General features: G+C 35.7%; 1 protein-coding gene and 1 long non-coding RNA gene across 2 annotated transcripts; one reads left to right on the top strand and one right to left on the bottom strand.

The window, feature by feature from the left end:
- The first annotated feature begins 2239 nt into the window (after positions 1-2239).
- On the top strand, positions 2240-5662 carry LOC141656476 (uncharacterized). The gene is made up of 4 exons (XM_074463385.1): positions 2240-2540; positions 2868-3421; positions 3509-3870; positions 4316-5662. The coding sequence occupies exons 1-4, from the start codon at positions 2492-2494 to the stop codon at positions 5556-5558; spliced, it is 2208 nt and encodes a 735-aa protein (XP_074319486.1). The 5' UTR covers positions 2240-2491; the 3' UTR covers positions 5559-5662.
- Positions 5663-7247: 1585 nt separating this feature from the next.
- Positions 7248-9639, bottom strand: LOC141655814 (uncharacterized). Its single transcript, XR_012548193.1, has 3 exons — positions 9598-9639; positions 8354-8548; positions 7248-8286 (listed from the first exon to the last, which is right to left on the bottom strand). It is a non-coding gene; the product is annotated as an uncharacterized LOC141655814 (long non-coding RNA).
- Between the last annotated feature and the right edge of the window lie 4922 nt (positions 9640-14561).

Genomic DNA, 14561 nt, shown 5'->3' with positions numbered 1-14561 from the left:
ATCAGAGGCTCATACTGAATATATTCATTATAGTGCAGGACATCAGCATTGTTTGCATTTCTACCAGAATAACCTCCTCTAGTAGAACCTCCTCTATGATAACCACCTCGGCCTCTGCCTCTAATGCCCCTGCTTTGCTTATACCAAGTACAAATAGACTGAATATGACCCTTTTTACCACAGAAAGAGCAAGTCTTCAGTTGATAACACTCATCAATAGAATGCCCTTTTCTGTTACATTGAGTACACTTCTTGACAACAGTTTCAGCATCAGCAACTGCTGAACTATCAACCTTAGCCTTTTTAGCATCCGGTTACCTGACCTCAGCATTAGCTACATAAGCATTTGCCTCAGCAAGCACATCAACAGCATCAGAAACTTGCTTCTGCCTCTTAATCTTTTGGAGTAATGATAAAGCTTTGTTCAGAGGTGGTAATGGCTCCATAGACAAAATATTGGTCTTAACACCCTCATACCCACTATTTAATCCCATTAAAAACTGTATTAACTTGGTGTGAGTGTCCCTGTCAAGAATTCTTTTGAGTAACTGACAGGTACAAGCTGACAAAGCTCCACAAGTACAGGTGGGAATAGAGTCAAGAGTGTCAAGATTCTCCCATGTCCTCTTGAGAGTACTGTAATACTCAACCAGTGGAGTATTACCCTGACTGAATGACAGCATTCAAATCCTTACGCAACTGATATATTTCTATGGCATTAACATCACCATATCTCTCAATCATCTCATCCCATAAATCTTTAGAAGAATCAGCATATGACATATTTTCTTTTATATCAGTATCCATAGAATTACGCATCCAATGCCTAACCAAAATATCACATCTCATCCATTGGTGATACTTCTTATCAGTAATATCAGGTTTCTTAACAGACCCATCAATGAATCCTTCTTTGTTTTTGGAAATTAAAGCAACATAAGTATCCCTTTTCCAATTCAGAAAATTTTTACCATTGAACTTGTAATCAATCAGTTTTAAACATGGTTGATCATTAGTTGACAGAAACAATGGATCATCAAAGAAAGAATACGGAGAAACATCAGAAGTATTGACTGATTTAGGCATGATTATATTGCGTAACAAGAACAGAAAACAGAGTGATATGAAGGAATCAATAAATAAGCTTGATAAGAACAATGGTGAATGAAGAAATCAATACCAGAATGTTCCAAGAAGACGAAAATACAGCGGAAGAAAGAACTAATAACCCAGAAACGAACGCGCGATTGATACCATATGAAACCAAATTAATGAACTAAACTTGATATGAAACATTGATGATGATTAGAGAATATGGAGTAATCTTATTATTGATATTTGTTATGATTACAAGTAATTTGATTATAGGAGGATGGTGTTCTATTTATAGTAGTTAGTTAAGTCGGTTAGAGCTAACTAGTGTTTGTTAGGTTTAGTTAGTTACAACTCTAGTTAGTTAGTTACAAGCCTAACTACCTTTTTTACCATTATATCCCGGTGTTACTCAAATTGAGTACCACTCGGTATGGTCATCTCATTTTTTCCATTGACGACGGGTGTAAGGGTGTACTCTAGAATAGGTGAATTTGGAATTACCATTTTAATTGTCTATATGGAACATTATTAGGAAGAAAGAAGAGGTAGCATTGCATTCTTCAAAAGCTATCGACCATTAGTACCAATGGACATACTCTTGTAAAATCCCTTCAACTTCACAGCAATGAAGAACTTCGCATGACAGACTGGAGACTCATATAATTACAATAATGGATATTCACTTTCACATGTGGTTTTGAAGACTATTATCACCCGTCCACATTTGATTGCATAACGCGTCGACCAAGACTATTCTCACAGTAATGTACCCTGATATATTAAATGTGTGCAGTATACTACCAATAGTGAGATATTTTAGTAACCTGGATTGATTGGTCACACACTCACACCCAATAAATCTAAGATCCGTCTCTAATTTTAAGTAAAGATGAACAAATGATGGAAACAGATGGAGTATAGATTTAGACATTTTATTTGTGCTCCAGCCATAATAAATTCAAATTTAATTATCATCAATATTTGGTGTCGACCTTGAAAACATCGAGATCATCCCTTGTTTTTCTTTGTTTTGACTAATCAAACCCACCTTCGATTCCCCTGTGTATTATTCCTTCTCCACCTTTGTCGTAAACATATAAATTTGTCAGGTCTTTCGTTTTGGCAATGAATACAAATAATATTAAGACCCACAACAAAGACTAGTCATTGCTTCGAATAATACGTAGAGTCGACGTACAAGTTGTTCCCAATAGTAGACTCGGTTATAATATGAGTGAATAATATGGGTCTTCAATTTAATTTACATGGTATAGTTCCAAGTAATGGACAGCAGAAAATAAAGCAAATTCTAAATTCTAAAAAAGATTGACGAAATAAAATAAGTAATCAAGGAGGAAGAGGAGTGTAAATCGACCGTACCGTTGTTCTGGTTAAGATGTCTCTAAGTGATGAGGAGCAGATTGTTGCAACTACATACGACTCAGGTAACTTATTCATTCATTGCATCATGTTCATTTATGTAATATTCTAAGTGATGAGGAGCAGATTTTTTTTCTACTCAAATGAGCCATAAGAATAGTATAATGAAAAGGACGGTTATTCGAGACAATCAGCCTCTCGTCACGACCTATCATTTGATTTTCAATATTATTTAGACAATGGTATAATTTTAATCTCTCAATCAAACAATTTTGTAAAGTAGCGGTCATTCGATGTACTTCTCGACACAATTTTCATCTTGGTAATTCGGAAACAGCCTCTTTAGTTTGACCATGATGAAAATTCATACTTATTGTTTAATGATTTATTAGGGACAAAGCATGAGACATTGAAAAGAGGCAACATAAAAGTGACTACCATTAACAAGGAGGAAACGGGGATAGAAGAGAGCCATTTAAGTGTGTTTTTGGAGGTAACGGGATCAGGATACAAAAACGAGAGACCGGGGGTGGATATTGTGACGGTTTTAGATGTTGGCGAGAGCATGAAAGGTGAGAAATTGGAGACACTGAAAGGTGTTATGAGACTCTTGATCGATAAATTCAGCTCAGCTGATCGTCTTTCAATTGTGACCGTCTCAAAAAATCCTCAGAAGTTGTGTGGGTTACGACAGATGAGCCTTGTTTCTCAAGCTGAGATCGAAAAACTAGTTAGTGGTTTGGAAACGCGTCCTGGCAAAGACGTAAATGGCAGCCTGGACATGGCTTTTAAAGTGATCAATGACCGCAAGTACGTTACTGGACGGCGGGTGGCAATCCTGCTCATGTCTGACGGTGACCAATTCGAAGTTCCTATTAAACATACTTTCTTTGAATCGATGCCTGTTTACACATTCGGATTTGGTGATGATCTCATCAATTCAATGGTACACCCCTAGTTTTTCAGTCTCAGTCATTTGTTTGCATTTTTCTGATATCTTGGTCGTTTTAACATGTATGGTTGTTTCGGGTAGGTGCTAAACGACGTTGCAAAAAGTAGTGACGGAGGAATTCATTGTTCTATAGATGTTGCAAGCTCATGTCCAAGCAACTTGAGGAGTGCCGTTGCTGAATGCTTCGCGAAACTATTCACGGTAGTTGTAAGTGACTTAAAATTGACCGTCAAAAGGGCGAAATCAACGGCCAAGATAGACAACATTTGTGTAGGCACCTACTCTCGCTCGTACATCCCGTTTACAGCATTGGAAGACAATGTTATTGTTTCATTTGGCGATCTTTATGCCAACGAAACTTGTAAGGTTGAAGTCAATCTTCACCTTCCTCATGTGACTTCTCAACAACCTTGCGATCTTCTCCATTTCTCGTATTCATGGAGGTAATTCTTGTGCAAACTAGTTTTTTAGTCTCGATCTGTCATTTGTTTGCATTTTCTAAAATCTTTCTAAGAACAGTATGTAAACAAATGACTGAGACGAATAAAGTATTTGTACACATCCAACTATTTGCGTCATAAGTTTCTTAATCCTTCTCGATGTTATTGCTAGGTAATAGGTATAAACATGAGCAACTCACCTACATACATGCTCAAGATCATACCTAATCCTTGATGATTTTGCACTACTTTAATCTTAATAGAAAGGGGAAAAAGAATGGAAATTTGGATAATGTGTGAAGAAACTAGATTAAGGCTCTGTTCTTTTGGACTTATTTTTAGTTCTTATCAGTTCAGTTCATTTCAGCTCCATTAATTTCAGTTCAGTTCAGACAATTTTTGTCCAAAAGAACATGGCCTTAATAGTTAATCCTTTTACCAATTGTAGGGCAATGGAAGAAGTCTTTAATTCAAGTTCTCGACTTGTTCGTGTGAATCGCGTAGCCAATCATATCAGGGAAGGTGGTAGTGAACAAGAAAACGGCGAAACAGGGTTGAGGGATGTTGATCGTCTTAGCAAATTTCAAGGATTATCCGAGCTTCTAAAGGGGTTGTGGCTGCAATTAAACAACATTTCATCATGCATTTACAAGCTCTTGATCCCGCCTTTTCTAGTCGTTCTTAGCCTTCTCTCGTCGAGAACCCAAGACATGTTAAAAAGTCTTACAATGGTCTGGATCAGATTTCGGGAATCTATAAAATCTGAGGCGGGTGGCAATAAGGTGCCTACCAAGAAGAATGACCGGTCTCAAGCAGCACCGCTCAAGGGGCTTGGTTCACAGGTTATCGATGTTTCATTACGCATGTCCAAATACTTGTTCCCCCTTCTTATCATCATTCTAATCCTCTATGGTATGAGCAAACAAGTTGGGATTAAGAGTCCGATTGAGCGAGAAGTTTTACAAAGAGATGTTACCCGAGTTACTGATTTGAGGGCTTATTATTGTAACAGTCATGTGGGAATCTTGTCTGATCATCTAAGGACGGCGTTGGATTCTGTTATGATATTACGCGATATACTAAGCAATTACATGGAACAACATATTAGGCTTCAACCGCATGAAGGACAATCGAGTGATCATCTAGTTCGTTCGAGAAATGTCAAGGCCGCCTTAGGTGAGCATATACACATGACCTTTGAGTGGTCTAAAGCCATTAAAAAGGTATTACATAATGCTGAAACCATCCCGTTATATGTGAAGAATTGGGAGGCCAGAATTATCGATCAAAATCCCGTGAAAGACGAATCAAATAACAGTCGTAAATACTTGGCTTGTCTTGTTTTGCTCCTTGCAAGCCTTGTTGGAATGCGCCTCAATAAACTGTCAGTCCGATCACTTCAAGGCTGTCTAACTCATGTCTCGACGAGCATCAAAGCCATGGCAAAGAGTCTCCTTGGTTCATCCAAGAAGATTGACCCGTCTCTTACAGCGAAACTCATGGAAGACATGAGTAATCATATACAGAAAACCTTATATTCTGTTCAAATAATTCGGGGAATACTAAGCGATTATGTGAAGCAGCATACTGAGTTTGAAGATAACAACAATAACTCGAAAGACTCGGTTCGTTCCCGTAATGTGAAAGCCTTGGGTGACTATAGACATTTTCAGCTAGCCCTTACCTTGTAATTTGTGACAGCTATTGAAGCATTGAGATAATGTCGCTGTATTTGAATTGTACCAAGTTTAATACTTGGATTCTTTTGAATATTTAAATTGTGAAAGATTACCGAACACCCTTATTGTGCGGAAGCGTGAATATTCCCGTGTTGGGCCTCTGCTGCATCTGTGTCCATTGTCCATAATAGTACGATATTGTCCGCTTTGGGCCAAGCCCTCACGGATTTACTTTTGAGCTCCTTCCCAAAAGGCCTCGTACTATTATATTTTGTAGACACTTATATAGATGATCTTCCATCTTTATTCTACCGATGTGGGACATGAGTTTGCACCCTAACAACCCTAAAAAAAATCCTTGCGTCCCCCGAAGGTCGGTACTCCTTACACTCAAATAGAATCTACTAAATAGAATATTATAATAGCTGATGTATAAGGAGTATCGTCCTCCTCAAGGACAAAACAATTTTTTCCAAATTAAATACCCAACTCCCAAAGTATTTTACAGAATTAGTGTCAAGTTCCCATATAGCACACTACGATGGAATACTGGAGTCTAAAGGCCACTTCAATAGATCACGCATGTTCTTTGTATACTCATGGGGAGTTGAATTGGAGGTAGAAAACAATCAGACGAAAGTCAAAGTAGGATTTTTTTCTTGGGTCAATTCACTCGTCTCAAATCAGCACTTGCAACCAACAACTAACACAAACAACACAATGACGGCCGACTTTACACTACCCTATACCTACCTACCAAATTTCAGATCAAACAAAACATCCTAACCCCATTTAAATACCCACGAAAAACTCCATGACCACTCGCTTTACAGCTAGCCTCTCTGACTAGCCTTACTTTACACAGCAACAAACCTCACATAAGGCCACCTTTGACTATCATGTTGATAACCCCTGGAAAACTTGTATTGCAAGAACACCTCAAACCAATCTCGTTTGCAATTTCAAATATCGAATCAAAGTTACCCAATTGCAAAATGTTGAGTTCTCCGGCCAAAATATCGTGTTTGACAAAAAAAAATTATTGAGATTGTGTTTTACAAACTTTTTTTTAGAAAAGTGGTGTTTGAAAAAAAGTTATTTTAAAAAGTTGTGTTTGACAAAAAAAATCTACTGGTATTTTTTAAGGGTATTTGATTATACACATAAGCCATTATTCACTTGTCACTCAATAGCAACCCCCTACAAATGCACGGTCGCTCCTCTTTATTTAGGGTCCGTTTGGATTGAAGGAATTGGAGAGAAGGGGAGGGGAGGGAAAGGGAGGGATTTAATTTCCTTTGTTTGGATAAAAAATATGGGAGAAAGGAAATGGAAGGGGAGAGAAATGAGAGGACTTATTTTCCCTCCTATAGAACAAATTATAATCTTTCCAAGGGTGGCAAGATTTGGAAAGAAAACATTATTTGGACTCTAATTATACCACCACCATCCTTCAATCCTCCATCCATTCTTCATCTCCCTCCTTCCTCCCCTTCCATTTCCCTTCATAATTTTTGTTATCCAAACACTCACATTCCATTTGCCCTCCCCTTCTCTCCCCTCCCTTCACCTCCCCTCACTCCCCCTCCCCTCCCTTTCCCTCCTAAAATTGTATCCAAACGGACCCTTAGTCTTTGTGCATTGTGCCAAAACTAAAGATAAACAAATAATCGGGATGGAAGGAGTATTATGTATTATGAATACCAAAGAAATAACTTAGCATATTATAATCACACATAATATATAAGATACCATTCTTCCAAATTTTGCTACAACATTCATCCAAGCTCAATACTGAGGAGAGAAAGGTTGACGATACTAGATATAATAGTAAACAAATGCAACAAAAGTAATAATATTACTCGAGAGAATTAGACTCTCGAAACTATGGGGTGGGTCGAATGTATACAACCTTACATAAGTGATACGAAGACGTAAAAGCAAACAAGTGAAACAACTTTATTTTTTAGGAATGGTGCGACGATGAACTTTAACTTAGGTGACAACCTTGGCTGCATGAGCATGGTTTGAACTCGAGACCTTAATCAACAACATCTTCTAGGGAGGTAAAGGTGGCCAGTGGTGATAAAACTCTCACCCCCACTCTTGTTGTCTATGAAAGGACATCTAGGTGAGGGACCTATGAAAGCATTCCATGCAGCAGTGGTGTTCTCATTCGAGTACATCGTCCAAGTGGCGGTTGAATTCTCATATTTGCTGTGAGTGACTCTTGTGAACTTGTCTAGATTTTTATTCTTGTTTATGTCCGTCATATCAAGCTCTACGGTGAAAATATCACCGTAAGGCCTAACAGAGTGACTGAAAATAGGCAGAGAGATGGGATCACAGGAAATTGCAGCCAGGTCCGAGGCAACAACGAGAGACCTCCCGTCTGGGCTAAAAAAAGGATGGTTCACATGTCCAGCAAATAAATTACCCATGTAATCATATCCACTGTCGATAACCTTAACCACTGGGTAGCTTTTGTTGGTGACGTTCACAAGGTACACCCCAAAGTAGCCGGGATCAGGCAGATCCATTGGCTTCTTGGCCGTTTCATTGCCACGGTTTGATGAGAATGCAATCCAGTCTCCTCTCGGAGACCATTGGCAATGTGTGTCGGTCCATGGCCCATTTGTGATCCTTTCTACCTCCGCGTCACCAAACTCACCCATTGTTGCGTCCATTATGTATAGGTTCTTCGACCCTTCCCTTGTAGACCGATATACTACTCTCGTCCCTGTTTAATGTAGCCAATTATATACTTTATATAACTAGAGAGGTTAGTTACCTTCAGGGTTGGTTACCTTCAGGGTTGGTTGATGGGAAGGCATTATTATTACCATCTGTAAGTTCCTTGCGGAGTTGGGTGCCGCATCGAGGATGGCACATATGTCCACTGTTTGGGCTGTACTGAAAGAAGGACCTTTGCATATGTATAGTATATCCTTTTCTGGATTTTGATTCCATACCGGTGAGAAAACGCTGTTCGGACCTCTCATCTACATCATCATGTCATCCAAATTAGTTACCGAGTATTATACAAATATATATAAGTCCGCTTTCAAGTGATACTATCTAGAGAATTATATGCTCTTTTGGATTTAATTTCAGTTCTAATAAGTTCAGTTCAGTTCTATCCAAATCATTTTATTTTTGTTATTTCTTATAAGTTTAGTTCAGTTCAATCCCGCCAGTTTTAGTCCAAAGAACAGGCCTTTAGAGCATGAGCAATAGAGAGGATGGTATGATCCTCTTATTTATTCTTTCACCCTCTCATTTTTTGACATATCATCTTCTCTATGACCCACCTCCATTTCCACCATGTTTATCCTCCTCTCTATATTTTTGTCCACAATAGAGAGGATCCTCTTATCCATCCTCTACCCATATATGTACATTTTAACTTTTTACAAAAGAAAAAAAATAAAGGGAAATAATCCACATGGAAAAATATTATTAGATAGTTGGCACAAGGGTCAATGTTATACTTCCTCTAAAAGTAGAGGAAATAGAGAACATCCTCTTGCTAAGAGGATGTTCTATACATCTCCACAATAGAGAGGACCTCCTTTTATAGGAGAGAGAGTGCTAAGAGGAGGGTACATCCTCTCTATTGTGGGTGCTCTTATACTCCGCAATCAGCTAGGGGCAAAATTGGATGTTCACTTTTTTCTTGGAATAAATGGAGGGAAAATAAATACTCCCTCCTATTCATTTTAACCTTCCCCTTTTAAAATGGCACGCAAATTAAGGGTAGGATTATTTTATTGTAAAGTATTGTGGTGGTGTAAGGTAATTGGAGAGAGGGAAGGTATTATTGTGGGGTAAGATGATTAAAATAAGTATTGTTGTGGGGTAAGGTGATTAAAATAAGATAAAGTATGAGTATTGTGGGGTATTATTGTGGGGTAAGGTGATTAAAATAAGTATAAAACTTTACTAAATAAGGAAAGGGGGAAAGTTATATGAGTAGATGAAAAAGGAAAGGAGGAAGGTTAAAATGAATAGGAGGGAGTATAATGAAGCAATAGGTAGAAACTTGAAATACCTCGTATACGGCACGTAAACCTTTATTATCAGCGACCCATACTAGCCATATGACCAATTTAATTATTATATTAAACATTGTATTTTTCTTAGGGCTTAATCGTTGAATTAAGTACTCCGTATGTGTTTTACCTAATTTTTAGATGTGCTTTTAGTTACTAAAAGTTTAAACTTGACCAAACACAAATTTTTTGTATATAAACTAGTTTAAATTCCGTGTAATAAATGCACGGTATATATAGAGTTTCTTTTTAATAAATTACTTATATAATAGTGGCATCTCATTAATTATTCATATTTTTCGTCATTGTATTTTGTTTTGAGAAAAAAAAGTGGTAACTGACAATTAATCAAGAAAATTGAGTAACGTGTAATAAATGCACAGTATATATAGAGTTTCTTTTTAATAAATTACTCTGTTTTTCTCCCTTTTCCCCCTTTTTCTTTGTTTGATCTATTTATAGATTGAAAATGATTTTTGTGTTTTGTTTTTGGGAAATGAAAAGGCGCCACCGGGTGACACTTAATTTAGGCGCTACCCTTTCACATAGTGTGAGTAGAGACCCCTTTAATTAAGAATGGTTGTGAGAGGGTGGCACCCAATTTGGGCGTCATCCGGTGGCGCCCTATCACTTTTTTTGTTTGTTTTGCGGTCAAATGAGCGCATTTATATTGCAGGTAAAAATTGAACTTTTGACCTCATGGTTGCAGTAATTTTTATTGTTAACACTAATTTTTATTGTTAAAAATATTAAGGGTCTTTTTGCTAAAATAGATATTCTTTCAAAGTATTTGCCAAAATACAACCATATTACCAATTTAATTATTAGATTAAACATTAAAAAAAATTTAGGGGTTAGCCGTTGAATTAGAGGTGGCAAATAATGACACCACCTGAAAACATGACACGAACCCGTTAATAATTTTGGGTTAGACTTGATGACCCATTTATGTAAGTGGGGCGATATGAACATGACATGATATTTAATTGGGTTGTATTTGAGTTGGAACTCTCTAAACACGAATGACCTGTTTACTAAATTAATCCTAATTTTTCTTGATCCTCCATCACATTAATATATTTAAACTTTTTAAATATGGACATGACATAAAAACACGATACGAAACTAACGGGTTATGGTTGAGGCTTTATGACTCATTTATGTAAGTGGGTCGACACGAGATTTAATTTGCTCGAATTTGGGTTGGAGGGTTTGTGGGCTGTTTACATTTGACACAAATACGAACCCGACACTATCCCATCTGGTTGCCAAGTCTGGGTTGTATTATCAAATATGTGTTTTGCCTAATTTTTAGATGTGCTTTTTTTAGTTACTAAAAGCTTAAACTTGATGAAAAATTTGTAAGTTCTAAACATTTCAATAAAATAAGATAAATACTTCTTCATTCATATTTTCCATTCTGTATATAGATAGAGACCCATCTTAATATACTTTTACAATTTTTTTTTTTCATACACAAATAAAAACGCTAATTTCAATAAATAAATAAAAACACAGCTAATTTGTACCAAGTCGAATGCATCAACAATTTAACATCGTCAAGAATGAAACATACACAATTGACAATATACCTTATAGAAATGATTATAATTAAATCTCATCGAGAATGAAAGACAATTATTTTTTTTTTTTTTTTTTTTTTTTTTACAGAGATAAACTTTCATAAATAAAATAAAACTACGAAAGACAATTAGTTGCCAAAAATTATAGCCCGGTTCACAATTTCAATAAGTAGTAAGGTTAGATGCACAAGAGAAACTCACTAATTACACAAATTCTTGTTTCAGACGGACACTTTTCGTCTTATTTGTCAGACGGATAAAATGTTGCCATTTTTTAAGAAAATGTAACCAATTAATTCATAAAATGTTATGACTAGAGGTGTCATTTTTTAACCTGAAAATGATGTGAACAATAATGGTAACATGTTATCAGAAAATAACAACATTTTATTGTAAAATGATGACATGTTACCCGTCTTATTTCAGAGCAAAAGCAATGATCTTAAGAAAAACGGACTGCACTAATTATGATCAATAATTTAATTTAATTTTCCGCCATGGAACGAAATTGAATCGAATACCCATATTATTCACTCAAATTATGACCAAGTCAACTATTGGGAACAACTTGTTGCGTTGATACAACGTATTAATGGTTCCTGACAAATACAAAATTATTCACTCAAATTATGACCAAGTCAACTAGTCTTTGTTGTGGGTCTTAATACTATTTGTATTCATTGCAAAATCGAAAGACCTGACAAATTTATATGTTTACGACAACACAAATTCTCATTGAAGACATGACATATCCGTCACAAGCTGAAGACGGATACCATTTTACCTCACAATGTACCCACTTTTTCTCTCTCTGCAACACTATTCATGTGGTCCCCTTTCTCCACTAACCCATTTTGTTACCATTTTATCTCACAAAATATCCGCCACAAATGGTAATCCGTCACAAGGGAGACCAATTGTTACGACAAAAGTGTAGTAGAAGGAATGCAAATATATAGGAAATTGAAGGTGGGTTTGATTAGTCAAAACAAAGAAAAACAAGGGATGATCTCGATGTTTTTATGGTCGACATCAAGTATTGATAATTAAATTTGAATTTATCGCTAGAGCATAAATAAAATGTCTAAATCTATTATCCATTTGTTTTAATTATTTGTTTATCTTTACTTAAAACGAGAGATAGATCTTGGCTCTATTAGGCGTGAGTCCAACCAACCCAAGTCGCTAAAATATCTCACTATTCGTAGTATACAGCACACATTTAATATAGAATAATGAGATGGCTCCGTCGACGCGTTACACAATCGAATGTGGATGGGTGATAGATAATACACGTAGTCTTCAAAACCACATGTGAAAGTGAATATATAGTCTCCACTCTCCAGTCTGTCATGCGAACTAGAAGTTCATCATTATTGTCAAGTAGCACTGCTGGACTGGACGATATAGCTTATTTACCTTGTGAAGAACGCAAAGCTACCTCTTCTTTCGATATTTCTAATCATACAATTTTGCTTGTGACGGTCACAAACTTATGACCTTTTACAGGTGTCCTCCCATTTGCCTTCCCGGCCACTTGTTCTTTCACTTATTTCTTGTGAGAGGTTACAAGCTTGTGACGGAATAATATCGTTACAAATGAGAATTTTTGATTCCTAATAATGTCGCAAATAGACAATCAAAATGTTATTCCAAATTCACCTATTGTTGTACACACTTATACCCTTGGCCGATTAAAATTATTTCTCCGGCCTTTCTATTTAGTAGTACGACCTAACTAATTTGTGTTCAAGTTTAGATCAATAAGGTTGGCCTCATCACAGAACTTTTTGGCTAGGGTCTGGCTCGGAGCTCGATGAATCTAATGTTTTTTTCTGTCATAGTGTCATGTTTTTGTGGCTTAATGACGCAGGAAGTATTTTGGATGTTAAACTGTTTTGTCTTTCAATTAGGGTAATACCAAACACTAGTGTAGTTCAAAACTACCTCCCACGAAAATTTGTAAATCTACAAAATAAATAGAAAAAAAAAAGCTGAATAATTTGTCAAAAAGTTAATTAGAATTTACTCTTTTTTAAAATTCAGTTATTTTTAATTACTCTCTTTTTAAGTTTTTCCATAAAATTACTCCCTTAAATTGCATTTTGGCCTAAAATTGCTTCAAAATTCCAACTTAAATGACTTTTTATTAGAGATATAAGATATTAGGAGATATTATTATGGATAATATTCTACAGGATAGTCTACTTACTGATAATAATATCTTATATCTCTAATACTTTTTTTCCTTTGTTTTTGAACTCTCGCTCCCTTCATTTGTCTACCTAGTTATAACTTTGAAATTATAAATTCGCTAAGTTACAAATGGAAAAAGTTTAAAAACATACGAAATAAGCTACTTAGGTTCGAGTTATGAAACAATTATAGTTAAACATGCAAATTAAGGGACTAATTTTAGGAAAAAAAATTAAAAGTAAGTAATTTTTAAAATGTGAATTTCAAAAGGGAGTAAAATTTAATTAACTCTTTGTAAAATTATTAGTGAGTGGGACATTTTTATTTAACAATTCAACATTAACCTAGAAAAATCATTTTGGTTACGTACATTAAGAGACCGTTTCTCACAACCTTAATAAAAGACAATCAATAAGAGCATCTCCAATGGTTAAGCAAAAGGACTTGCTTGCAAATAAAAAAGTTTTCAAGCTACTTGCTTAACCATTGGAGCACTTTACATGTACTAGCTTAAATTGACCTAGTAGCTCAAATGGGCCCACAAGAAAAAATCTACCAATTAAAACAACACTTAAATATTTTTAATTTTTATTTTATAGATAAAATAAGTAAATGTATTAATTAAAAGAGTGATGTTGAAGGTAGTTGACATATGGTGTATTTAAGCCACAACACTAAGCTAGTAGCTTACCATTGTAGTAGTTTGTAAGTTAAAAATATTCTAGCTTGAAAATCTTATGTGGCAAAAGTAAGCTAGTAGCAACTAGCTTACCATTGTGCATGGATGCTCTAAACAAACTAATAATTAACTAAATAGAAAAACATAAATCATACTCTCATATCCACTATGATCTTTCACATTAGTTTTGGGGTAAAATTTAGTGGTAAGGTGATATGTGATATAAATGAAAGTAAGAGAGAGAATGTGGGGTCACAAATTACTATAACCACAAATGATAGACAAATAAGGAAAGTGGAATATCTTAGTGAATTTGCCGTTTTAGGAAATGTGGAAGATGTTAGAGAATAGGAGGGAGTAAAATAATAACTACCTCTCATGAGAGAGATCTCTCACTAACATTAATAAAAGACCGTGTTTCTTAAGAATTTGTGTTTAGTTATTGAACATACAACTAATTATATGTTAGTTAACTTACAATATATATTATTTATGCTTTAAAAAT

The sequence above is a fragment of the Silene latifolia genome, chromosome 5, assembly GCF_048544455.1.
Source record: "Silene latifolia isolate original U9 population chromosome 5, ASM4854445v1, whole genome shotgun sequence".
Classification (NCBI taxonomy): Eukaryota; Viridiplantae; Streptophyta; class Magnoliopsida; order Caryophyllales; family Caryophyllaceae; genus Silene; species Silene latifolia.
The sequence above is the reverse complement of the archived record's forward strand: the minus strand, read 5'-3'. Positions and strand labels throughout refer to the sequence as shown.